Here is a 26,661-nt window from a genome sequence, read left to right as displayed (position 1 = left end):
TCTGCTTCAAGTGGGGAAAACTGAGTCAGAAAAGTGCATAGAGCTAGGGAAGTTATCAAAGAAAAGGGACAGTTGAGAACCTAGGGGAATCTGCCCAGTAGTGTCCACGTGCTTGAGCTGAGAGCTTCTTTGGGGACTTGCTTTGAGGCTCTATTCCATGCTACAGGAGGAAAGAAGGTGCACATGGGATGGGGTGCACAGGACACAACATTTTAAAGGTAGTTAAGTCAGCTATCAACTGGAAGAAAAGAGTTCAGAGAGACAAGGAGACCCAGGGTGTAGGAAGGACCCTGATTTTACTCCAGAGCATGCAGGCTGTGAGTTAGACAGGGGCAGCAGAGGCAGTGATTTTAAGGGTGTAAGTGATTTTTCTTATTACTTGAAAGAAGGGCTCAATGCATATTCATGCCTGTCTTATACTACCTGTGGCAAGCATGCCTGCCTTCTCTGCATGTCCATGTGTTTGTCCAGTGTGTTCTGTGTACGTGCATGTTCCAGTAAGAAATGGGAAGCCTTTAAGACTAACACTAAGGCAAAGATGCAGAGGTTAAACTCAGGGTTTCCTCCCCCCACCTTCCCCATTCATTTCAGATCAATCAAAGAATAGCTGTTCATTTGTGTAAATGACTTACGTTGAACACCTCGTTCGTTTGTTTGTTCACTCGGCATATGGTGACTTTTACTAACTTTAGACTGAGAAACTTCTGAGAGAGAAAGGATGTCTGTATGCTAGGAGCACACGGTGTTTCCAGTTAGTGCTTCTCGCGGCAAGGTAATTGATTTCTCCTTTCCTCCACTGCCCAAGAGGAAGCGAATTTATTATTGTCCTTTTAAATCTGAAATGATAGAGTAAAATAAAAAAAAAATAACAGGCTTGTGATATATCAAAAGGAAGAGATGTGAATGGTCTCTGAAAGGCTAGCTAGTGTTTATTGACCAGGTCCATTCAAAGTGTGTGTGTGTGTGTGTGTGTGTGTGTGTGAGAGAGAGAGAGAGAGAGAGAGAGAGAGAGAGAGAGAGAGGGAGAGAGGGAGAGAGAGAGAGAAAGAGAGGCTACACACAGAAAGGCATGCTCCAAAAACAGTATTGATTGTTTTATATTGATTGTGTAGGCTGCGGCTGCAGAGAGAGAAAGCCTGTGATGTTTACTGGGGGAAACCAAGAGGAGCATCTGTCCCTTGTGCCTCAGAAATGTGGGGGGAAGGGGTGCTCAGAGGAAAGGAGGGGACAGGGAGTAGGTGGAGTGATGTAGTGATGTACCAAACTTATTAGCTTTGACATCATCATTGTCTTTAAATAAAAGAAAAACCCAAGGAGATAATTATAGGCAGAGGGGGCGGGGGAGCAGGAGAGATCAGAGGGAACAGGTCTCTTGATGTATATGCAGTTCATATTGGTCTTTTCGTCCATCTTTAGGGACCCACCAGTCTTTCCGAAGGTGAAACCAAGGGCTCCCAGACTCATTTGATCAGGAGACCAGCAGCCTGGCAGCCAGAGAACTTCACAGAGACTTGCAGCATACCAACAAGTTGGACAGGAATTAAAACACTCTCTTCAATAGTCAACAACCCTGAGTGCCACGCTGCAGGAGTGCTCACCTACCCAGGCAGGCTGGAAGCTGCATGGACACCTGGCTGAGGACATCTATGGAGAGAAAGTTAAGTACCATCTTGGATCTTTATGCCCCCAGATTATTTTTGCTTTTTTTTTTTTTTTTTTTTTTTGGATAATAAGCATCAAATTAAGTCTCAGCCTAAAAGTTGGTTTTTTTTTTTTTCCTTGCAGTTTACTTTAAGTTGAGCATATTGTGGGTGATGGGCTCCAAAAAGAGACTCTAACTCCTAGGGAAAGGAAGAAGATACAGAAGAGATCATTAGAGAATAAGGTTATTTTGAATGACCAGCTGGGGTGGTGTGTATCTGAGAGAATTTGGCTTACATCATATATTCTCTTCTCTTATCAGTGAGGAGAGGAGTTACTGAAGGAAGAAAGGGAAACCTGAGGTCTCTGGGAGGAGATTCAAAGTAAGAACACTTAACTTCATTCTGAAGAACAGAAATCAAGTAAGAGAGGTCAAGGAAGAAGGTGAGAGAAGCCAAAAGTTACAGAAGCCACTGGGGCTGGCTGAATCCACAGGACAGGTAGCCAGAAGAGGCAGTCTTCTGGGGCCACTTGAGAAAGTTTGGCTTGTGAATCAAACAGATGCCCTGGTGACTTCAAATCCATCGCTGGTTGTCTTTCCTTCTTCTCTTCCTCATTCTTGTGTGGTACCCAGAAGCTGACTTCGGGTTCTAAGGAGCAAGCTGAGGGAGATATGATGTGTTGGAAGGTCCTGAGAATAAGCCTGGTGGTCCTGGCTGGGTGGGCATTCGGTACCACCAACTCAGAGCTAGGCTGGACACGCAAGAAATTCCTGGCCCAGAAGGAACACCTGAACCAGGTGCTGTTGGAAGGGGAACGCTGTTGGCTGGGGTATAAGGTTCGAAGACCCAGAACTGCTCCACAGCGTCATCTCTTTGGGATCTACCCAAGCCGCCTCGAAAACTACCTAAGGTCCTATCCTGTGGGATCGCAGCAAACCCAGTATGCAGAATGGAGTCAGCGAAGCACAGAGAGACAGGCTCTGAGTGGTGTTCCCCGAGACCTGACTGAAAACCCAGCAGGAGCGAGGAGAGAGTCTGAGCAGCCAGCTGCCCCGTGGGTAGGGGATGGTCCTATTGGGCAATCGCAGCTGCTGAGAGATGATGACACTTATCTTGGCAAGGGAGGATCTAAGGAGGCTCTAGGTGAGCCTGCAACTCGGGGAAGCTCAGAAACTGCTGTCTCCACCATTGCCACCTTTGCATACCAGAAGGGACCCACAGCAGAGACCCAGAGGAAGGGCCAGTCCAAGTCTAGGCTTCCTCGCCAAGTGCAGAAGAGGCAGGCAGAAGATATGACCAGAGACCCCCAGAACACCCCTCGAGATTTCCAGCTTTGGCCTAAAGACCCCCTTAAGCACGGAGATAGTGACAGTCTATTGGAGGGCACCATCCAAAATGGTGGAGGGGCCTCTGCCCGGGGAGTAGAGACCTTTAACCCCCAAGGAGGATTGCCTGTACTGTATTTCTCTGGGAAGAGGGAGCGGCTGTTGCTGCGTCCAGAAGTGCTGGCTGAGATTCCCCGGGAGGCGTTCACAGTGGAAGCCTGGGTGAGACCAGAGGGAGGACAGAGCAACCCAGCCATCATTGCAGGTAATGTCCTACCCTACTCCTGGGTTTGCTTGGGTCCCCGGGGATGTGGCCGGCTTCATTTCTGTTGTGGGTACACATAGAGAACAGAAAGGGGGAACAGGCTAAAGCAGAAAAGCTAGGAAAGCTTGGTCAGAGGGGCTTTGTAGGTGTGGGGGTTATTTATCAGTGCAGAAGTAACATAGGCACCATCAAACGGAAGATGACTCCTACCCAAGACATCATTATCATGATCGATTTCTCCGAGTTCTATACATTGTGCTTGTACTTTAGGAGACCTTTGTTTAGACCTTTTCCCTTTTTAAAGGGAACAGACTTGGATTTTTTTGTCAAGGTGGGGGGGGGGCGGGCGGGTCACACTATGTCTCATAGTCTAGCATGGGATACCCAGGCACCTCTGGAAAGCAGACAACAATCCAAGGATGGTAGCAGTGAATTATGCCTAAATAGGTCCAAACAGCAAGGGAACAGGCTGCCACCCGGGAACTAGGAAGAAAGGTAACACCTGTTCTGTACCCCAGATCCCTTTCTCTTGACCTCAGATCTGCTGGAAAAGGTGGACACTTGCAGGCCAGCATCCTGACTTCTAGCCCTGGCTAAATGTTACAAAGACCTAAATATGAAAGCTGTTTAACACAGCTAACTCTGTAATGTTAGTCAGAGGCGTTTATTCGGGCTTGTTACCTGTGTTTATTTTGATTAACAGAGACACCTAGAATGACAAAGAGCTGGGTTTGGAGCCGTTGCTTTTCTTTTCTTCTCTGGAGAGGTTGATTTCAGGCAGAGGTGAGGAAAGGCTATTTTATCACTTGGTGTCTCCTTATTCTTTTAGACACTCCCCCCAAAGAGAGTGGGGACAAATATGCAGAAGAATGTCACAAGGAGACCAAGTTACTTTATGCACTAACTAAAAAACAATCAAACACTTATCAGAAAAAAAAAATAATGGCACCAATCTGGATTAGCCACACACCCTTTCCTGTTAGTCAGTTCCATTACATTGGTGGAGAAACTGAGGCAATGAGGGGTATGTCAGAGACAGGCTGGGGGCAGGGAGAACAATTCAGGGGTTCATGAATCATTTGATATCTCCTCAACAAACAAACAGAAACAGAAACAAACTAACCAAACAAATAAATAAACCAACAAACCAACCAGCCAACAACAACAGCAACAACAAAAGCCCCCAAACCCAAACCAAACCAAAACAATGACAACAAAAAACCACTCAGGTTTCTGAGTGCCTTCAAATAAATTGCAGAGTAGGCAAAGCGATGGAGGGAAGGAGCCTCTTTCAGTGGGGTGTCTCTGGAACATCCTTGTGGACACTGTGTCTCCCACTCTTTGGCTGCAATTTCTCCTTTGGAATCTGGGATTCCCAGACACTGAGCACTGTCCAGTCATGTGGCTTTGCTTTATTTTAGTTTTGGGTGGGAGAGGGGGTGAGAGAAGGGGCCAGGCTGTAAGCTAGGTGGGGGCAGAGAAAGACAAGAAGGAAATCCTTATTCTGGGGCCAAAATGGAAGAAATAATGAGATGATTATCTGATCGGAGTTGGCAGCTTCACAGTTTCCCCCAGATGACATCTTCGTGCTGCCTAGTCTGGCTTCCTAGTGCCCATCTGCCAGGGAGCCTGCAAGCTCGAAGTCTAGCTTGAGACCCACACGGATCTGCCTATGCTTCCTCCTGCAGTAGCAACATAAAGACCCGAGATCAGTTCTCTGGCTGTGAAGCCTGAGAGAAGAATCCAAAAGGAATATATGTGGGAGGCTATTGCTTGGGGTTATTAAAGTCCAATCCTAGAAAACAGGAACATAGCACCTGACCTCTGTCTTTTACCTCTCCAGTCCTTCTGTCTCACCTCCTTCAAAAAGAGCTATGGCATGGCTGGATTACAGTTCCCCATTCTTTGATTCACCTCTGGCATGCTTATCCTCATACCCATGTGCCTCCCTGTCTTGCCTGTCTGTTACCAGCCACTGTCTCCATACTGACACAGCACACATTCAGATCTTCCTGTGCCCATCGAACCCTCCTCTCCTCTCGGAGCAAGTAAAATTGGGCAGGAAATCGTTTTCAGCAATTTACCTTCTAAGGTTTCTTTCCCTTCAAACCCAAGTGGCTCCTGTGGTGTTCTGGGACTTTCCCTTTAGGTCTGCTTGTAAGAGGTGGAGAGCAGATGACAACCAAGCCTCTCCCCCTCCCCCTTCTATTCTCTATCTTTCTTCAGACTTGTGCTCAGCCCAAATTATCAAGGGAGGAGAAATGTCCGTGGGAGGCAGGGATGGATAGCAGGGATGGATAGCAGGGATGGATAGCAGGGATGGATAGCAAGGCCTCAATTTTGGGGGCTCAGAAAATAGACTGTTTAGGATTTAGAATCCATGTCTACCCATTGTCTGTGCTGCTACTATTTCCCCTGTGAATAACATGGCTAAGGATCATGAGGGTACGAAAATCAAGTCGCTGGTAATGTGAGCCTCTGCTTTGAGTGACTTGACTCTCTTCACACAACTTTACAGCTCTCAACAATCCATCTTCCTTTCTTCTGCTGGCATGGGCCCTCAAGATGGTGTGCATCTGTTCCTCGTATGGTGGAACTTGAGTTACACAGAGTGACAAGGTGGAGTCAAGTTGCTGGGAGTTACACACAAGCCCAAAGCTGTACTTCTGTTGCTCCTCTGAGGGTGGGCCAAGACTTGGCTCTCAGTCTGCCAATAGATTTCAAACCTCAGGCTCCGCCTACTTAACTCTAATCAGCTTTCAAGTCCTCTACCTACCATGCTTGGGGTAGCAGAGACCTCAAACAATTTAGTCAATACCAGTCGCGGCAGAAGAAGCCCATACCCACAGCTATGGGAACGTAGGGAATAGTTTTAATATTGGACACTAGGTGGCAGTGTTGTCTCGTGCACAGGAGACGAGGAAGCCACAGAGTTGGGAATGTCTCTAGTTTCCTTGAGGGTTGTCCTGTCCCTCTGGGCTGTAATTTAATCACCTTCTCCCAAAATGTTGTTGGTAGGCATCCCTCAGGGTCCACTTCATATGTCTTTTTCTTTTTTTGAAAGTCCTGTCTGGATAGCTAAAGCGTGGTTTTTTTTTTTTTTTTTTTTTTTTTTTTTTTTTTTTTTTTTTTTTTAAATTAGAGTTGTGACTAACTTGTAGCTCTAGCAAGCACTGAAGAAAACAAAATCAGCTAGAATTACTCTCTCCCTGCACTCTAAGTTCCTGCATTCTTCTGAAACAAGTCAGACTCCAGAATGAGTTGCAAGAATGCTTTTATTGAGGATTGAGGGCAATGCAGGGTACACAAGCTTCAGGTGTGGGGGGACTCTTTTGCTCATCCTCTGGGCTTTCTAAAAGATAGACCACACTTTAAGTTGCCTGTTTCCCCAGAGTTGGAGCAGACCAGTGGAGGCAGGGAGAGGACTGCTCCCTGGTGGGGTTCTTCACAAAGGTAGCCAGTCAAAGATCTGGCACTCTGAGTTTATGTGGCGAGCTAGGAGTAGCTTGAGGTCAGGAGCCCATTAGGTTGGGCCATTAGAATTTTAGTGTTTAAATAAGCCAACCTCTGTCCTGTTCTGATGTGGACTCTTTAAGGTCCATTGCATAACCCTGAGACCATCTGAGCCTTTCCTGCCACTTCAACTTCCGTTCCTCCCCTCCAACCCCGACATACACAAAAGAGAACATTTTAACAGGTTCCTCTGCACCCGTAATTAATTTCAAATGTTCCCTGACGTCGCCCAGCTGAGTAACCACCTGCAGCCCTGCGCTGCAGGACACTGAGTCATTAAATCCATGGTAGGTTGGATCCCAAGTTCAGAATTTTTCATCCAACAAATATTTATTGAGTCCCTTGCCCTGCAACGTGCACGCGGTAAATCATGGAGGGGAAAGCAAAGGTGTCTGAGAAACTGTCCTTGACATGAAGGCAAGTTTGGGTCCTCTGAGTGCCCATGCCTTACATGTCCTAGTGTAGAGTCTGGGGGCAGACAGATGTGGAATCAAATCTTTCTCTGACATATACTGGGACAACTGTCTCTAGCAATCAATTTAGCTTTTTTTTTTTCCTGAGTTACGTTTTTATCAAACTGAAAATTAAATATATATATATATATATATATATATATATATATATATGAGATTCTATTTGAAATAAAGTAAAAAAAAAAAAAATTCCCAAACAAAAGACAAATAAGGAGCGGTCCTAGAGAATCAGGTAGATAAAGTGCCCATCACAAAATTTGGCCCATGTGGCTTATTTACTTAACAGTGACATGAAAGGTATTTATCAGGAGATATCCAAACTAAATTAATTTCTAATTTAAATCTAACTTTTCCTTCACAGAGATATTAACTTCAATTCCTTAGCAATTTACTCTGATAACTTATAAAATGGGACTGGCTCTAAGTAGTTATTTTTTTTTTCTACAATATGGTCTCAAGATAAAAACTGTAGACGAAAAAGCCCATAGGATCCATTTATTACATTAAAATGTTTCATCTGTTCTTCTTATTTCTTCTTTTCATCTGTTCTTTTCATTTCAAATCAGTTGGGCAATGGTGCTAAAACTTCTATTTTATTCTTCTGAGCTGTAAGCCCTGTTGATATCCTTGAAATCTGTGCTGACTTCATAGAAAAATGTACATCATTACCTAGATTTTCTGGTAGCCCACGTCTGCTGCCATCGGGGCACTGTTCAGAGTCTATTGCTAGCTTTTCTGTGAGTGACATCTGTGGAATGAGGCTTCAGGGCAAAGAGTTCTGACCACAGGGATCACAAGAGTTTTGCAGAATACACAATGGCCTACATGTAAAGAGACCTCGCTGTGGCTGCCTTTATCTCATGGGCTTACTCAGGCAAAGAGCTGCATCAGTATCTTTCCCTAAAGGCAGGGCTCTCTGTCCTGTCCTTTGCTTCCCTACACTCAGTGATGCTCAAATCAGAGTGTTTGTCCTTATCAGACCCTGAGGAATCACCCTGTTCCTCTCCACATCCCCCTTCCTGAATCAGGACTCAAATATTCAACAATGCTGTACTGACCCAGCTGGCACAGAGCTGTTTATCTGAGGTCCCATGGTTGTCTCCTGGGAGTGGCCCTGCTGTTTCAGGTGACGGGAAGATGCATGGATTGTGTGTGTGAAGGAAACACATGTCTGGTGGTTGTAGCAAAGCTTCTCTGTGATGGAGTTTGAGGCTTGATGGCTCAACAGAGAAGCGATGTGAATGTTATCTGGTCTGAGAGTTAAATCTTACTGATCATGGTCACATTTCAACAGCCACTGTGGTACTCTCTTCCTTAGAGGCTCCCTGATGGTCCACGTGTGTGTGTGGGGGGGTGAGCTCCGCTCTCCCTTCCCCCCCTCTCTTTCTATAGACTTTCTATGGATCTTTTCTAGTCTTCTATAGACTTCTCCTTGTCTTCTATAGACCTTCTATAGACTTTCTTGTATGCTTTTATGGACTTCATATGCTTCTTGCCTTTATTTCTATCAACCTAACATCCCCTAGAAGTTATATGCCCCTCCAACCCATAGTTGTCACCCCCAAATTCCCATGATAACATTAGAATCATATAATTCTAAACATTATGTTTGTAGAATAAACTTGAAATTGAGACTGTTGGATTCCCAATGGGGTGAGGAGAACTTTCTGGAACTGGAGGCTTTTGTGGGGATCCTGGGCAATGTCTTTGAAGCTATGCTATTGCTGCCTGAAGCGTGTCCGAAGAGCATGGGAGGGAAACTGCTGATCACAAGACTGCCCACCTGCCTTTCATAGGAGCACTCCTTCTCTTATGTGTCTCACGTGAGCAAAAGTTGGAATTACCTTAAGGAAATTTACTCTCACAACTCTAGAGCAAGGGCTGGCATGTTATGGCCCACGCGCCACATCATCCCCAAAGCTGAAGCTGCTTTTGTAAATGAAGTTTGATCCCGTGCACCACACTCATTTGATTATGTGTTCTCTGTGGCTGCTTCCATGGTGAACGGCAGAGTTTAGTGGTTGTGACAGAGACTGTACAGCCTGAGAAGCCTAAAATATGTATGCGCCTGGCCCTTCATCACTGAAAGGCAAAGTGTGCCAAGAGCCACTGTAGAGCATCCCTTCTTGTGCTTCAGTGTGCACAGAGGTCAGCTGAGGTACACCTTCAAGCAGAGGTGAAGAGGGTGTGTTTTGCAGAGTTCAACACAGGGGCTTCATTGACTATGGATGCTATTGACATTGTCACTGACATCGACAAGGACTATGTTTGGATGGAGACCACCTCTCCCTGAAGTGGCAAAGATAAAGGGAGGCCTAACATGGTTGGTTCTGGCTCAGGTACTATCAAAGGTCTTCCAGAATATGCTTTGACTGCTTCTTTCTTTTCTCTTTCTCCCAGGGCCAGTTTAATATCATGGGGTGATAGCTTTCCCAGCCCTTTTCTAGCTCTTTCCATATTTTTGCTCAGAGTTTCTTTCATTGAACAAAATCTTTGCCTATTTAACCCTCTTTTGGCATCTGTTCTTGTACCACTCCGTTACCCAAATGCGGCTTTGTATTTTGTTTTTCTGGGGAAGCCTAAGACTGCATGTCTAACAAGCTTCTTAGCTTAGATAATGATGCTGCTGCTGCCGCCGCTGTATGTGAACTCTTACACACTTATGAGATTCCAGATTTATCAGCACAGGACACTGTGTGACAGATTCTTTTTCTGAAAAAGAACAGATGCTAAACGGTTCAGGCTTTGTAGGCCATATAGAGTTTATGATGCAACTCCTAAACTCTGCTGTTCCTATGTGCACGTTGCCACGGCTGATGCACGACCACATTGGTAGGCTGTGTTCCAATAAAACTTTATCAAAGCAAGTGTCATGCTGGGCTTTGCTCCACTGTAATTGTTTGCAGAGCTTTGGTGTAGAGTGTTCTTCCTGAAGGCCATGCTTCATCTATGGTTCTCCTGGCTTTGTTTCATCATTTCATATGATCTGCAAACTCCATCGTTCTCTATTGTGCTCTACCTGGTAAGCTCTAAGCAACAGGTTTCTGGGGGAACGCTAAGCCACTTAGGAATCACAGGACATTAGATTTTGTGAAGTCTCACAAAAGAGAGGAAGCAGAAAGATATAGTTCATGTGGCTCCCTTACAATACCACAATAGTCCCTGGGTTTTGTGCTATCTGGACGCCTGAGCCCAGTCTGGTCAAGGCTCAGCACTTGACTTGAAGCTTTAGACCTGAGACTCTGGAATCATCTAGTCACCTAGTGTGGTGTTGGAGTGAGATGGATTTCTTCTGAGAGCGATAGGGTGATCATCCAACTCACCACACTTCTGCCTTAGAGCCTGACACATGCTATTGCCTTTTCTTTCTTTGTCCCCTAATCTTGTTGAGGTAAAGGGCTCTTGTAGGCTCTGTTTGGTCTCAGACAGACAACATGGTGAGCGAACCTTCTGAATTCAGGTGGCATGGTAGGGTCTCAGTCCTCTGTGAGGTATGATCTCTCTCAGTCCTCAATGATTAGATGAAAACCCCAGAGACCTTTAGATGTCAGTTCTAGCATGAAACACAGGTTGCTAGGAATGACAGAGATAGAGCTGTGAAGAAGGAATCTTTTCTGGCAGACAGGCCAATCCAACTGTTTGCCTGTAACCAGCAACACTTCATCATCCTCACCCTCTGCTTCCTTCCGTATGCACCTTTCCTTGTTCCTCTGTTCCTCTGGGGCTGGCCATCTGATTCATTCAGAATGTGCATGCCAAGAGGTCTGGCTCCATCTCTTTCCTGTTTTAGTTCAGGCCTTGCAGAGGCCAAATAAACACCTTATTTGGCATTTATGAATAAGAAGAAGAAAAAGAAGAAGAAGAAGAAGAAGAAGAAGAAGGAGGAGGAGGAGGAGGAGGAGGAGGAGGAGGAGGAGGAGGAGGAGGAGGGAGGGGAGGGGAAGGGAAGGGGAAGAAGAGGAGGAGGAGGAGGAGGAGGAGGAGGAGGAGGAGGAGGAGGAGGAGGAGGAGGAGGAGAAGTGGGTAGCAGCACCTTCGTTTGGATCCTGAGCCCATGCACCCTGCATGTTCAGGAGCTTGCGTTCCTGATGTCACAAATAAGTACATAAATCTCATGGTTCGGCCCTTGAGGCCATGGAGCTAGGTTACTCTGGGGCCTTGTCAAGTCTGTTTTTGTTCACCTCACACACACCCTCTCCCTGTACCTTCCAGAGAGCATATTTCTTTGCCAAGTATGTGTCCCTCAAAATAACAACATTCTTCACTTCCCATGTTTACTACCTGCTTTAAAACAATCCTATTTTAAAAAAAAAACAAGAAGGAAAGAAAATAGTTAGGAAATAAAATTCAGAGCAAACATGAACAGTTTTCTCTATGACTCAGAAGTGAGTGATGGGGTGAAGCGGTTCTTCTCAAACATTCCATATAGCAACTGCGAGCAAAGCCTCAGCGCATTTTGAAGTTGAAGCATTGCCATGACAACTAGTTGGAAGAGCAAGGCCAGTTGCTGTGGCTCGTGTCTAGATTTGAAGTCCAGGCAGGTGATCTGAGGTGAAATCAAAGAGCTTTAACACTGCTCAGACAGACCTTCCACTTCTTAGCCACTAATTTTATGCTTTCTCTCTTTCATTAAAGAACTTCCTGTACATTAGAAGCAGATTATGAAAGTAGTTTGGTATTACACATGCTCATTCATTCATTCATTCATTCATTCATTTGTTCAACATTTATTGAGCGTCTATTAGGCACAGTACCAGATACTATGACCCATTCTAGAGAATAAGAGCTGCGCCTACAAGATGCTCGGTCAGGTGAGAGGCTTTTTGTAGATTATTGTATGCAAAGGCTAATTTTAGGTTAAATCTATACTATACATTAATATGGCACTGCATTTCTTTATCCTAGCTACTTCCCCAACAGAGAGACCGAGATATATTTTAAAGTTTCACTTCAATACCTGGGCAGTCTATCTCGATCCTCATAATACTGGCATTTAGGGCCGTCCGTTTTCCAGCTAAACTCTGTGAACTCCTTCCTCCTGAAGGTTCAATCTCTCTCTCTCTCTCTCTCTCTCTCTCTCTCTCCTGTCTCTGTCTGTCTGTCTTTCTCTTTTCCCCCACCCCCATCCCCATGCCACATCCCCTGCCTGGTGGAAGTCCTGCCCTATTCTCTCTTCTGCCCAGCCATTGGGTGATCAGCATTTACTGACAAGGAGGAGAATAAATGGTGAACATTATTTACACACTCTTGAGACAGGAGTATCTTGACATAAGCATTACCGTGTCTGTACTGAAATAAGATATGAGGGCAGAGAAATAGGCATTTGAATAGCACAAGGATAAACTTTACGTGGTACACAAAAAACACAATGCCTACAATTATAATCTTCCTCATGGGAGTGAACAGCTCTATAGCAATGAGTCAGGACTGGCAGGTGCAGAATCGGGATGGGGGTGGGGCAAAAGGGAAGCATAATGTCAGATGGCACATCGGTACCAAGAAACCCACCAGATCGGAAATGGGGATTTGGGACTCAGTGGTTGTAGGAGTCACAGACTAATTTAGGGGAGTCTATTTCATTCCAGTTGGGTAGAAAAACACATTTTGGTATTACAGTTATTGATGAGAGGAGAGAGGTGAAGGCATGCGCAATAAGATGCTATGGAAGGATGCTGTCAGGGTAAACACAAACTCAGATTTTATTTATTTTATTTTATTGTTCATATGTTGAACAAATGAATGAATGAATGAATGAATTTTATTTTGTGTTAACAGAGATCCAAGACTCAGGACATAATGTAAAAGCACCAGTAATCTAAAGTGAGTGATAGCAGAAGCATGGGGAAATCATGGAAGTCAAATAAACAGAAATGTAAAGTGTGCAAGTGTGGGCTCAATTGCTTGTAAGAGATTTTCAAAGCGAGGTTTCCTTGGCAACTTCCATAAAGCTGACTTTGTGTCACGCACTGCAGCAGTCAGTTTAGGCATTTCCACTCAAGTGTTCCTTGGGATAACTTGAAGAGGAAAATGAAGAGCGGAGAGCTCAGAAAGAAATACCACATTGCCTGGGGGCACATAGCTAGAGCACTCAGAGCTGGGGATATGCAGCTATCCTAGCCAGAACCAAGGTCTCAAGCAGGTTTGCTGTGAACAGAGCTGAAGTTTGAGTCTGAGTGCTCCTGCCTCAAAAGAATGCCTTGATCAATGCTGGTGGTTATTTTCCTCATTGGCGGTGCACAGAACTCTGCCAACTATGCTCTCTGAGTCTGCCATCCTGCCATAGGCTTCTCTTCCTCAGGATCTTTATAACCATGTAACCTTACAGCAACCTAAAGCCTCCTCAAGCCTGAACACTTGTTGCCTGAACATCCATGGAGGACCATTCATGGAGTTATCTGTAGTGAAACCATAGTCACCTGAATCCTAGGTAACCGGCAACCTTACCAAACTAACAATTTGCTTAGTCTGCCTTTTAGGCAATAGAAGGACACAATTGCAAGATCAGACTGAAAGCAAAAACAAGTAGTAAATACCTATCATTAACATGTGGAATAACCCAATTCTCTCCACTTTCTAGGGCTATAGTGTATGTAAGGATTGTGAGAACCAGCTGGGAGAACCAGCGAGAGAGACCAAGATTCCAGACATTGGCAGTGTAAGCAGCACTCTACTGACACACACATAGGAAAAGACAGATGATTTTTTTTAGAGTCAAATGGGGGCAGTCTGGGGATATACTCCCAAGTTTCTTAGCTTCTAATTTGGCTTTATTTCAGCTCTTTCTGGCATCTTTTGTTTAATTTAAATTTCTCATTGGAAAGTAGAAGAAAAGATTTTATAAAGATTTTCATTAAGGTGGAATTAAAAAAAAATTTTTTTTTTAGTCTTTATTTAACCCTAACTATCCATTCAGTAGATCACATATCTTTTCTTTGCAGAGACCAAGTAGCCAGACTAGCTTCAGGAGGGGTTTACCCAGAGGTTAGAACTAAGGGAATGCTCTTTGAACACAGGGCTCTGCAGACTCAACCTGAGTTCAGTTTGAGAACATAGCTCTCTGTCATGGTCATACAGCTGAAGAAGCCATTAGTCAAGTCTGACTGGCATAGCCTTCATGTATGTGGGCCTTATGTGGCCTGTGTCCCAGTGTTTTCTTCTGGGAAAGCAGAGGGCTCTTAGGCGACTTGTGCCTGCATGGTGGAATCATGGACATTTAGGTATTATTAAGTGAGCACAGGCAGCATGTGTAATGGGAACAACTCTAGTAGCCAATGGGCAAATGATTTCCGCCACAAGAGCAGTGCAATGTATGGCTTTAAGAAAACCTACTCTGTAAAGTTTCTTGTCAGAGGAAGAAATGGTAGGTTATTTTCAGTGTGAACATCCATGTGAACCTCCAAGCTTGCTTTAAACTCAGGACTTCTGAGCATTGCAGGAACACTGAATATGTATGAACTATTTAAATACTTCCTAGGATAGTATTGATTCTGCGAATTGACCCTACTAAAAGGAAATGCTAAACAAGCTTCTGAGAGGCTTCTCAAAGTCATTTATTCCATGGAGGAATTGAACGGTAGGAAATTGGAGTATCTGTGCTTCACAGGCATTAGAAAGAGAGTTCTCAGGGAGATCTTGGTGGAGGTGGACGAAGGTTGGAGAAGGGGCAATGTCTGTCTGTTGGTAAGGGTGCCGTTGTGTGTCTGTGTCTCTCTGAGGGCTCTGGAGGGTATCAAGTCAAGATGAACATTTGCCCTATTATAGGCTCTCCCTTGTGTGTATGAGTCTGGCTCCCTTAGAGTTTCCATCTCTTGCCTTCTACACTTGGGGATTTATATTCTGTTGTCCTGCTGGCTTTCTGGTTTTTGTTAAGGTGAGAAGATAACAGTTGATGGAAAAGCAGGTGAGAAGATAACAGTTGATGGAAAAGCAGGGCAAGGATAGCTTTCAACTTCTGATAAGAAACAGCAGGGTACTTCAGCCCTGTCAAACTACAGAGGCTTATTGTGCACACCCCAGGCAGTCACCCTCAGGCCACTGGCTAACTCTTGAGGGAACTCTATAGCTACAGGATCAATCAGCATAGGTCACCAAGGCCTGGGAGCTTTGATGCTGCTTAGTAGCTGTTCCCCCTGTGGATTGAATTGTAGAAGGAGGAAGATTAAGTAATTTTTTTTTCATTAGGGAAAACACAGTTGTTCTGTGACATTGACCCACTGTGACATTGTTTTCAGTTGGGAGGGTGCCTTTGACAACTCTGCTAAAAACCTCCTGTGGATCCAAACTAGTAATGACTTACTTCTACCATGGGCAAGATGTTAGCCTTGATACAGTAAGAATCAAGGGAACTACAAGGTAGGGTTGCCAGCTGTCAAGGAGCTTGTAAGGTTTTTGAAGAGATGGACCTCTATGTGCTAAGATGATGACCTTAGCAACAAATATGGCCACCTACTGTTTAAGGTTAATGGGTGTCGATCATTCTTAATTATCCTGCATGTGTTTGTGTGTTTCATCTTTCTTATGCTGTAAGTAGCTGCTACTATGTTATCTCCATCCTATGGTCTGGAAACTAAGATATGCAGGACTATCTTATGTCCAGGGTCATGAAATTATTATTTGCCTGATCCAGTTGCTCTATCTCACAGACTGATCCTTCGTATAGAAAAAAAAATATTAAGCAACCTTCTAGTTTTCAGCTGACTATGTTGGGATGACATGCTTGGTCATTTGTGGGTCTCCAAGGCCTTGCTGAGGAGATGTAAGGGTGTTGGGATAGAATAGGAATGCCTTAGAGATGCCCTGGAAATTCTCAAGGCTCTGGTCTTTCTTCTTCAAGGCACATTACAACTGTAATTTGACTATCCTGGCAGCTTCACTGGCCTTTGTGGATTACTTTCTTCCTTACATAGTTGTATTATAGTCTCTAGATAAATTTTCATCCCTATGCACCATTGATCAGCGCTTATCCTCAAACAGTTTATTCTGACTTGGAGTCTTGCTATTCAGGGACTAGGGTGTAGCTCAATGTATTCTTAGTATGTGTACTGTATATTTGGTCCCTAGTAACATCAGAAAAAAAAAATGGATGAAGCAAAAATCGCTCAGTGGTAGAGCTCTTATCTAGCACATGCCAGGCCAGGATTCCATTTCTAACATGATAATAACAGGCACAGCTACTGCCAGGTCTTGCAACCACAGGGTCCTGCAACTCACAGGGTAGTGAGGTCAGCATCTGGGTGTCACCTACAAATCTGTTGGAAGGCACAGTTGCAGCTACTGCTTGAGCGTCACTGAATCCGAAACCGCATGTATTCAGATCTGGTTAAAGCCTGCAGATACTAGGTATAGGCAGAGGGTATGATTTAAGTTCAGCTCCTTGGGCTGTCCTGTGTCCACTAAGTCACAAGATTAACCCTAAGAGAAGCTAGCCTGTATTGATAGAGCGCCCGGATCCACGATAACTGCTTTCTCTAGGATCATATTTGAGCCACTTTTTCTGAGGCTGCATCCTTCTCTAGGTTCTTATATTTCACTGTTTCCTTTCCTGCTCTCTTAGGCAATTTCAAAGCAGCCTTCTCCTCCCAGTGCCTGGTGGACTCCCACTGCCTTATGCCTGGGTGGCCTGTGGGGAGCCAGGGAAATCCCCCCTCCTGGCTTCTATCATCATCTATGCCTCTGGTAAAACCATGACTAAAGGAAAAATGTTCTGTAAAGAGAGGCTGACATTTTTGCTGGAAAGATGCTGAGGAGATGGTCCCCACGAGACTTTCCTCAAGTCTGTGCTGTGATTTGTAAAGTGTTGGACCAGAGATGCAAGGTTGTGCCTGTTCTTGTTTTGAAAGAAAGTTATCTAAAAAGCTGAAAAGCACCTCCTTGGGTTTGTCCCTTTTCACTTTCTACCCCTCTTCCTGATCATATAGTTCCGTAGCTATCAGATTTGCTGCTTTTTGATGGATAGCCCTTTCCTTTTTCCTTTTTCCTCCTCCACAAGCTCTCTGCTCTCTCTCTGCTCTCTTTCTCTCTCTCTCTCTCTCTCTCTCTCTCTCTCTCTCTCTCTCTCTCTCTCTCTGTGTGTGTGTGTGGTGAGGGGAGGATGCTGGATGTTGAGTAAGTAGTTGTGTAGAAGACATCATATGCATGTGTGGGGTAGACCCAGGCATAATATCCCACGAGAGGATCTTGCCTTCTATCAGGCTGATTTACGATCATGACCTAACCTGCTCTCCACCCCACCTCCTCGTTCTTTTCCATTTTCCTCCTAAAAACAAACTTGCACCATACAGCATGTTTTTGCAGTTCCCAGAGTTGATGACACCGTGTGTGACTCTTCTGTTTTGATGATCCAAACCTTACCTTCCTGGAAGCAGATGAAGCTTCTCCAAGAAGCAGAACTCCTGCTCCTGATTTTAATCCCCCAGAGGTACAGGGTAAAACCCTTGCCATGGGGTTTTCTTGGAAGTTAGGTTCTACAGCTGTGTCTTTGCCAAGAGCATCATTTCTGCCCAGACCTTACCTCCCCACCCCTATTACCCAGGCTTGCTCTTAAGTGAACTCTTCTATGAGAATCTGCCATGGATGAAGCCTCCAGGGGAGGACTTTGCCCAAGAAAAGCTCTAAACAATTTTTAATTACATGTGTCGTCATTCAACTGCGTGGGCTTCAGAAGAAAGTGGCTCATGATAGAAAGGCACATCTAACATACTGGGGAAAGTCAACTGCTGTACTTGTACAGCACAGGTCACACCTTAGTTCTTTTTGTTCTTTTTGTTCACTTCTGTGCATCACATGCAACTTCAAGGTTACTGAGGTCCCCAAGGCCTCAGCATAGAGTACAGGTGGGAGTACTCTATTTGCCAGCCAGGACTCTCACAACTCATATTTCTGTAACACAGTAGATACAGCAAAGGAACAAAAACCCATCCTTTTTTTTTTTTTTTTTTTTTTTTTTGATCCTGTGGGAATCACAGATGTCTAAGCCAAACCCAACTTTTATCAGCAAAGTCCCAAATGGCCTAGATGAATAGGTTAGAAAACAGTAGCAGTACAGCAAGGCTCGGCATGCTACCCACTTCAGTGAGGATGGTCGAGATCAAAAGACATCCCAGACAAGATGAAACATGAGGTAATTTTGGAAGAGCATCCCAATGGATGGGAGATATTTCAGATGATGAGATGGATATGATGTCATTTGTGGTTCTTGGACTATAGTGGGAGTGTAGTTAAGAAAAGAGCATGCCTATGGGAGTAAGCTTAATTGAGGAGATACGGGAGGATCAGAGCTTCTCCAAGAGGGAGAAGGCAGAATTGTAGAGAAGGAAGTGAGCCACTGGCAGTAGAGAGGAGACAGCTTTTTCTTCATGACTGGGCTCCTGTTTCATCTATTACATATTTAATGATGAAATAGTGGAAGAAGCTGCTGTTGAGAACCCAGTTTCCAGCTTCCTTTTCTTCACAATACCTTTCCTCAAACCTTTTCTTTGTGGCCACAGTTCTTGATTCAACATAATAATTCTCCCTGGCCTTGGGATCATTAAGACTTCATAATTGATAATTATATGTCACAAACAAGCCTGTGGGCTGCCTAGAAGTGTCATCAGATATTCAGAAAGGTTGCTGGTCAATGCAGGTTCTGGCCTATGACTTTGCTAGTCACTTGATTTCTCCTCTAAACTATTTCCAGGTGTGGCTTTGGGCCTGTGTATTTTCCCAGGAGTCACAGTGGAAAAAAAAAAAAGCAATCTTTAAATCTCTTAATGCCACACTCACCAGCCCATGTAGCTCTTCTTGGTCCCAAGCTATAATATTTTTTAAAAAATGATTTGAAGTATTTTACTGTAGTAGAAAGGAGATGGGTGTTTTGGTTGAATAGATTTGGGCTTGGTCTCTGCCTTCTGGCACTTGCTAGATGTGAGACTGTGAATCAATTTCCCTGTCTTCCAATGTTCAGCTTTTGGTCCTCAGGGAAGGATATCCCAATCCAGCTCATATATTTGTGGTACATTTAATAGGGATGGTACATGAGCCATGGTTAGAACACAGCAAAGCCTTCAGAAAAAGAGAGAGCTTAAACTTCATTTCATCTTGGTGTAAGGAACAGATCTCTTAAGCATAAAGAAAAAACTCACAAAATTAAAAGAAATGAAGATGTCTATACAGGTGCTGCACTTAAAATGTCTCTACTCAACAGTCATTTACAACACTTTGGCTTTGAGGCTTGCATTGTGTTAGAATATTTTATATTGCCCTGGGGATATGCTAGTTTGGGAGAAGAACATTTTCTCTGATGATAATGACTCTATTAATTCCAAATGCTAGTAATTAATTAATAATAGAGAATTGGATACGATTTTTTTTTCTCCTTAAAGACACACTTGTGGATATTTCTCTGTTAAGATCACCATAGCTTCTAGATGGTTTGGGGAGCTCAGAGCACAAGTACAATGAACAAGATATACTCTCTAAATTTACTTTTCCCCACCCTTGAACACTCAGTTTTAATATCATGTAAAGCATCTAACCAAATATAAATTTAGTAAACATTGATAAATACCAGAAAGCAATTGGAAGGCAGCGCTGAAAAAAATCGCTCTCTGAGTTTTAAGAGGATGTGATTTGAACATTTGGCTTCAATCCCACTGCCATTTTTTGAGTTACATCACTTGATCTGATTTTTCTAACCATGGGCTATCAGAGTTCAGTTTATTGCTAAGTGATTTAATAAATCATGTTCACGATATGGTCCCTCTGTTCTTTTCGAGAATGTGGCTTTAATGAATAAAAACCAGTTATAATGTGTTTGTTTCAATCACATGTACATCCAAAGATATAAAATCCCACTCTTGTACAAGCTCTGAGTTTCAGCATGTATATTGTTGGCTTCAATTATGTTGCTTCTGACAACCTCTGTGCTAGACTAGGAGGAAAAAGACATGTCTTCAGTATGGTGATTCTGTCATTACTCCCCTGTGAAACAAAATTTATCTTGTATCTGCTCAATGGAGTCAGGTGAGCATGGCTGACAGTCTTTCCTAAGAGCATGCAGAGAGCTGTGCCAGGCTGCCCTGTAGTTTCAGCCTATAGTTAAAGGGTGAAAAAGAGCAGACTTGGAGTGGACAGACTCTATTCACAGGTACAACTGGTACACAGGTAGACACATAAAAGCGCAAAACCTGGATGGGAGGCAATATTTACCTTCTTCAAATTACAGAAATTGCATCCCAGCTGTGTCCACTTTAGTCAGAGGGAGAGGGAGACATTCGGCTGGTTAGGTCTGCTTTTCCTTTTAGTCTGGAGCTTCTGAAACTGGCTCCCACTGGTTCAGTAGAGCCAAATGTACACCTCTCTTCCCAATTCAGTGACATCATATTAGCAACCTAAAATTAGTGCCGTGGGCATAATTTACACTTCAGAAATTAGCAAACACTGAAAATTAGTAACGTGGAAATTTTATAGTTTCCTGTGAGACAACTAAGTAGAAATAATTCCTGTACTGTTAATTGAATTGGAGTACTAAGGACAGTAAATTGAAGTCTTCAAAACTACAACTAGATTTAATTAATCACTTATTAAAAACTATATGAAATCATACATACTAATGTATGTGGTCCTTTATAATAGACTTTCAATTTCTTTTTTTTTTTTAAATCAGCATATAGCTGAATTATCAGTATCTATAGCACTCATATTAAATGTTGTGGCACTTTTGTTCATAGGTCAGTGGTTGGAGAGAATTACGATAATACTGTGATTTTCAAAACCTAGAAGAAAATATGATGCAGGAAACAGTATTGATTAAAGCAGGTTTGTCTTCTTTATAAAAACCCACCGGACACAAGGATTTCTGAAGAAGTAGTTCTTAAACTCTCTTAATAGAAAAATAACAGCAAGAGAACAGAAAACAAAGCAAAATGAATAAATAAGTAAATAAGTAAATGCCTCCAAACAACCACAACCCAACACGGCCATGCTGGAATTGCCTGTTCTTCAGGCTTTAATTGTTATTTTAATTAATATTCATTATTCTGTCCTATTATTATTATTCTTTGGAGTTTAACTATTCAGTTGACATGGCAGTATATTTTAGTTATTAGTTTATGTCAGGGACTAGAGAACTATCCTGTGCTTATGAGGATATAGCTATTTGCTAGCCATGAAAATGTGAAGGCTTAAAGAAAACACTCTCTCCCAAATGGGACTTGAGAAGGCGTGTGCTGGAAGGATGACTTTTAAGAAGACATTGTATAAAGTTATCAAGGATTTAATAAAAAGGAAAATGAATAAGAAGTCTTCTGCTCATAAATTCTTCCTGCCCATCCCATCAACAATATTCTTGGCTTAGAGTATACACAAATTCAGGGAATAGATAAAATTATTGTCTAACTGTCCCAGGGAGAACAACTCTTATTTTATTCTCAGACACCAGATTCTTAGACTCGCTAAGAATCAATGCAAGAAATACTTATTACACTGATGTTTCCATGGGAGTGTAATGTTTTCCTGTGGTTTACTAATGAAAACGCTCCTGAGGGCAGTGGTACAGAACCTTCCTGATGCTGTAACCCTTGAACACACTTCTTCATATTGTGAAGATCCTCAACCACAAAATTATTTGCATTGCTACTTCATAACTGTAACTTTACTGTTGTTATGAATTATAGTGTAAATATTTTTGGAGACAGAGGTTTGCCAAAGGTGTCACGACACACAGGTTGAGACTCGATGCCTCAGAGTATATGGGAGAAGTTACTCAGCAAGAGATGGGGAAATCAATTAAAATGTAATGCTGGGGCTTTAAAGGACTCCACTCTGCCTGAGGGTTCCCTTCCAACCGTCGTCCTACCACTGTGTCCCTAATATGATTCTTGCTGCCTCCGTTTTAAGAATTAGTGTTCACAGGCATTCCTGGCATTATTTATTCAAATGGATTTACTGGTCTAGTGCTTACTCTGAACCTGTTGTGGGTTCCATGCATGCAGGAATCTCATTTATTTGGGAAGTCCTGCTTGTGTTCTGTGAGAGAAATCCCTGGGTAGAAAATGACTAATCCTATAACTGACTCTTTCAGTTTTGAGGATAGGACAATTGGACCACTGTTACTTTGTATTGTCTGGGAAACAGTCGCTCTCTGTGGCTGGCTTGGGAGGAATAGCAGGCTAGGTGGTGGAGTGTGCATGTTACAAGCTCCTTATGTCCCTCACACACACAAAAAAAAACCCCATCACTTTAATATTCAAAAGAGAAAATGAATGGTGACCATTTGGTCCCTGAAACTATATGGCTTCCCTTATGGCTTCTGAGGAAATGTAGACACTAGTGTCAGTGAAGTAAGGCAGGCTTTCAAAACCATGAGCATGAAGAGTATTTTCAGCAAAAGGTTGCCGTCATTTCTGCTGGATGCCTACATCTTAGCTTCTACCTTGGTTATTTTTAAAATTACCAGAATGAATTTAATTGAATGACATCTTTTCTTCCCATTGGTGGACAGATACTGTCAGAATATTTAATATGGGGGTACGGCCAGGCAGCCAATGTGGGGAACTGAAAACCTACATTCTTGCTATTTACACGGACTTTCCTCTCCTTTTCTCCACTCCCTTTGTACCTGGTCTTTTTCCCTTCAACTCGTCCTTCTTTCCCAGGTGTCTTTGATAACTGCTCCCACACAGTCAATGACAAGGGCTGGGCCCTGGGGATCCGCTCAGGGAAGGACAAGGGGCGGAGAGATGCTCGCTTCTTCTTTTCCCTCCGCACTGACCGGATGAAGAAAGCCACTATTGTGACTGGCCATAGCCGCTACCAGCCAGGCACGTGGACTCATGTGGCAGCCACTTACGATGGACAGCATATAGCTTTGTATGTGGATGGTACTCGAGTGGCTAGTAGTCCCGACCAGTCTGGTCCACTAAATAGCCCTTTCATGGCATCCTGTCGCTCTCTACTCCTGGGAGGGGACAGCTCCGAGGATGGGCATTATTTCCGTGGTTACCTGGGCACACTGGTCATCTGGTCGACTGCCCTTTCACAAATCCATCTCCAGCACAGTCCCCAGCATCCAAGTGGAGCAGATGAATTGACCACCCTGATCCTGACAGCCACTTTCGATTCTCTGAAGGAACAGTGGGCTCCATTTAGAGATGAAACCTATCCCCGGCTGGAGGTTCTCCAGGACTCTGAATCACAGCCTGAGATTCTGTCACCTTTACAGCCTCCACCTTGTGGGCAAACAGCTTGTGACAACGTGGAACTCATCTCCCAGTACAATAAGCACGGGCCCCTTCGCAGAGAGAAAGTGATTCGCTACCAGGTGGTAAACATCTATGACGATGAAGGGCTGCATCCCATCGTGAGTGATCATCAGATCCGCCGTCAGCATGAGGCCCTGAACAAGGCCTTCAGCCGCTACAATATCAGCTGGCAGCTGAGTATCCACCGGGTTCACAACTCCACCCTGCGCCGCCGGGTTGTGCTTGTTAATTGTGAGCCCAGCAAGATTGGCAATGACCACTGTGACCCTGAGTGTGAGCATCCACTCACTGGCTTCGATGGGGGCGATTGCCGCCTGCAGGGACGCTGTTACTCCTGGAATCGCAGGGACGGCCACTGTCACGTGGAGTGCAACAACATGCTGAATGATTTTGATGATGGGGACTGCTGCGATCCTGAAGTGACTGATGTCCGAAAGACTTGCTTTGACCCTGACTCACCCAAGAGGTAAGGAATGGAGGTCAGGGATGTCCTTTGTACAGGGTGGGTGCATTTCTACCACTGCGTTTTTCTTTTGATTCCAGGAGATGAAAGGCATTCACACAGTGGCCAAATAAAACATTCACCCCTCCTAGGCTTTACTGGGCTTTTAGGAAGTGCTAGATCTGTGATGTAATTACAGACCTCGGAAATGCCTAAGATTAGGTACATCTCTCAAAGGTCTCAGGGTCTATGGCGCTTACACAAATTATAGGAGGGAAACAACAGTGCAGTGGAGGAAGCATGCAAGAGCTCAAACGGCTCTCACCAGAGGAGGACGACGAATCCTCAAGAAGAAACACAGGATTTCTCAGAGAGAATGGGAAGTATTTCTCAATTGCACAGCTCTTCAAAAAGTCACTGTCCTGATTAGGGAGTTGGTGAATTAGGCAAATTTCTGTCAGTAAAATGACAGATCTGAAGTTAGCTTATTTTGACTCATTTCCTGGATGTACTAGTCCAGCTCCGGGTCAGCCTGGTGGATAAAGCAGGGCATTGTGTGAGGAACAAACTATTTGCTTCATGCTTCAGGAAGCAAAAGGAGGAAGAGGTCAGGGTTCTGCAATCCCCTCTGAGGTCACATCCTGGATGAGACAAAAACCTCCCAGTAGACCTGAGTTCCTAAATGTTCTGTCACTTCCCACAGCATCACCCTGGGCTTTGAAGGACTTGGTCAGACATTTTTGGTGCTGTGGCAGATACCTGAGGAAAGTGATTTAGAAGAGAAAACATATATCTTGACTTATGATCTTAGAGGTTTCAGTTCATGTATCAGAACCTCTGGTGAGACTATATAACACAATGGAACGAAGCTGTTAACATCATGACAGCTAGGGAGCAGAGAAAGGCTGAGAGATGCATGGAGATTAGATAGGCTCTTTAGTGGCATGTCCTGTTGATTCACCCCTTTCAGTAGGCCCCCACCTCCTAATTCTAGACTACCTCACAATAATGACATTAAATGATGATTCTATCAGTAGATCAATCCATTGATGACTCCTCTCAAAATCGCTCACTTCCAAACATTATCAGTGCTTTAACATGTGAGACTTTGGGAAATGATATACCAGATTGAACATACCAGGGAACCTCATCTGAGTCACAGTGGTGGTCTTTCAAGGTCCTCAGGCACCATTATCTTCAGAATGATCCTTTATCTCCTTGAATTTTGGTTGCATTACTCATATCCAAGTCTTCATAACTTACTCTCCTCACTGTCTCGGTGTTGCTATGGGAACACATCTTATTCCATTCATTATCCAGACCTACGATGCCTACATACAGTATTTGCATTGTATATCTAAAGGAAATATTTATAGTTTTAGGAGTACTGGCTTTTAATCTAGTGCCTTGATCATGCACATGCACTACTGCTAAGCAAAACTCCCAGCCCTGAATATTTGAACATTTTGTTACAAATATTACAATCACAGTGTATGTACATGTGCATGCATGTGTGGGTGTTTGTGTGACTGTACATCAGTGCACATGTGCATGCATGTGGAGGGCACAGGACAACCTTAGGTTATCCTCACGTACTGCCAACCTTTTCTCGATGCATAGCCTCTCACTGACCTGGAGAGTGCTGGATAGATTTGGGTGTCTGTCTAGTGAGCCCTGGGGATCCCTCTGTTCCCATATCTCCATGTCTCAGATGCACCACTAGGTTTGCTGGTTGTTTTTAAAACACCGGTTCTGGATATTAAACTCAAATTCTCAGACTTACAGTAAGGACAATTTATTGACTGAGCCATTTCTCTAGCTCTAAATCTTCATATTCAAAATATTGAATTGTATTAAATGAGGAGCAGCAGACTCCTAATTTTTCTCTATTCTACTCCATGTTTGGGCTTTCGACAGCACCAGGAACCATATTGAGTTAATTTACCTCTCTCTGGTAATCACCTGCATATTTGGGGTCTCACAGCTATTTTGTTGTAATAATTATTTTTAAAAAATGGCCACAAGTCAAGCTGACTGTCTAGGCTACAGCATCTCTGCTTAGATCAGAGCCATGTTCTGAGGCCATGAGGCCATGAGGGAGCCATGTTCCGAGGCCATGAGGCCATGAGGCCATGAGTGCACTGCAGTTAGAAATGGCCAGCCAGAGACACCAGCCCTGCCACCCATAAGCTGCCAGTATGGAAGATGGCTCTGCCAGTCTTTCACGCTGTCTCTGTAAGTCTGGGCATTGCCCAGACTATCCCGCCAACCACACAGGCTTGGTACAGATGAGACTCTAATGCTTAGATTATCCAAAGGCTTATATATTTGGTAATGATCAATAACAAGATGTCCATACAATCAGAGGTGTAACCCAATACCCAACCTAGATATACCAACTACCTTTGACTGCTACAGACAAGTGAACATCAGCCTCCATGTGCCCCTCTTTTGTTCTCCATCTCCTAGCTCCTCCTCTTCCTTCTCTTCCTCCTCTCCTTTACTCCTCCTCTTCCTCTCTTTACCCCTCCCACCTTAGCTCCTCCTACATTGTTTTATTTTATTTTATTTTTTGAGCACCAACATGGTTCTTTAAATTTGAACATTTATTCTCCTTAACTATTAAATATTTTTCTTAAAAATGATTTCTTTGATATTTCTCAGTTTTATTTGCTTTGTTTGTTTTCCTCAGATACCTAGATATGGATCTTCTGAATCTCTTTCTTGACTTTTTGTTTCTTATATGCTCTTTTTATTAT

General features: G+C 43.7%; 1 protein-coding gene across 2 annotated transcripts in view; it reads left to right on the top strand.

Annotated features, from left to right (window-relative positions):
- The first annotated feature begins 1,967 nt into the window (after positions 1-1,967).
- The window catches only part of Pappa2 (pappalysin 2), a 230,508-nt gene continuing 205,814 nt past the window's right edge, over positions 1,968-26,661 (top strand). For both annotated transcript variants that reach the window (XM_034513437.2, XM_076941441.1), the window contains exons 1-2: positions 1,968-3,233; positions 22,855-23,926. In XM_034513437.2, the coding sequence (XP_034369328.1) occupies positions 2,315-3,233; positions 22,855-23,926 (1,991 nt within the window). In that variant the 5' untranslated portion in view covers positions 1,968-2,314. The remainder of the gene's footprint in view (positions 3,234-22,854; positions 23,927-26,661) is intronic.

The sequence above is a fragment of the Arvicanthis niloticus genome, chromosome 10, assembly GCF_011762505.2.
Source record: "Arvicanthis niloticus isolate mArvNil1 chromosome 10, mArvNil1.pat.X, whole genome shotgun sequence".
Taxonomy (NCBI): domain Eukaryota; kingdom Metazoa; phylum Chordata; class Mammalia; order Rodentia; family Muridae; genus Arvicanthis; species Arvicanthis niloticus.
Note: the sequence above shows the minus strand (reverse complement) of the source record. Positions and strands in the feature narration are given on the sequence as shown.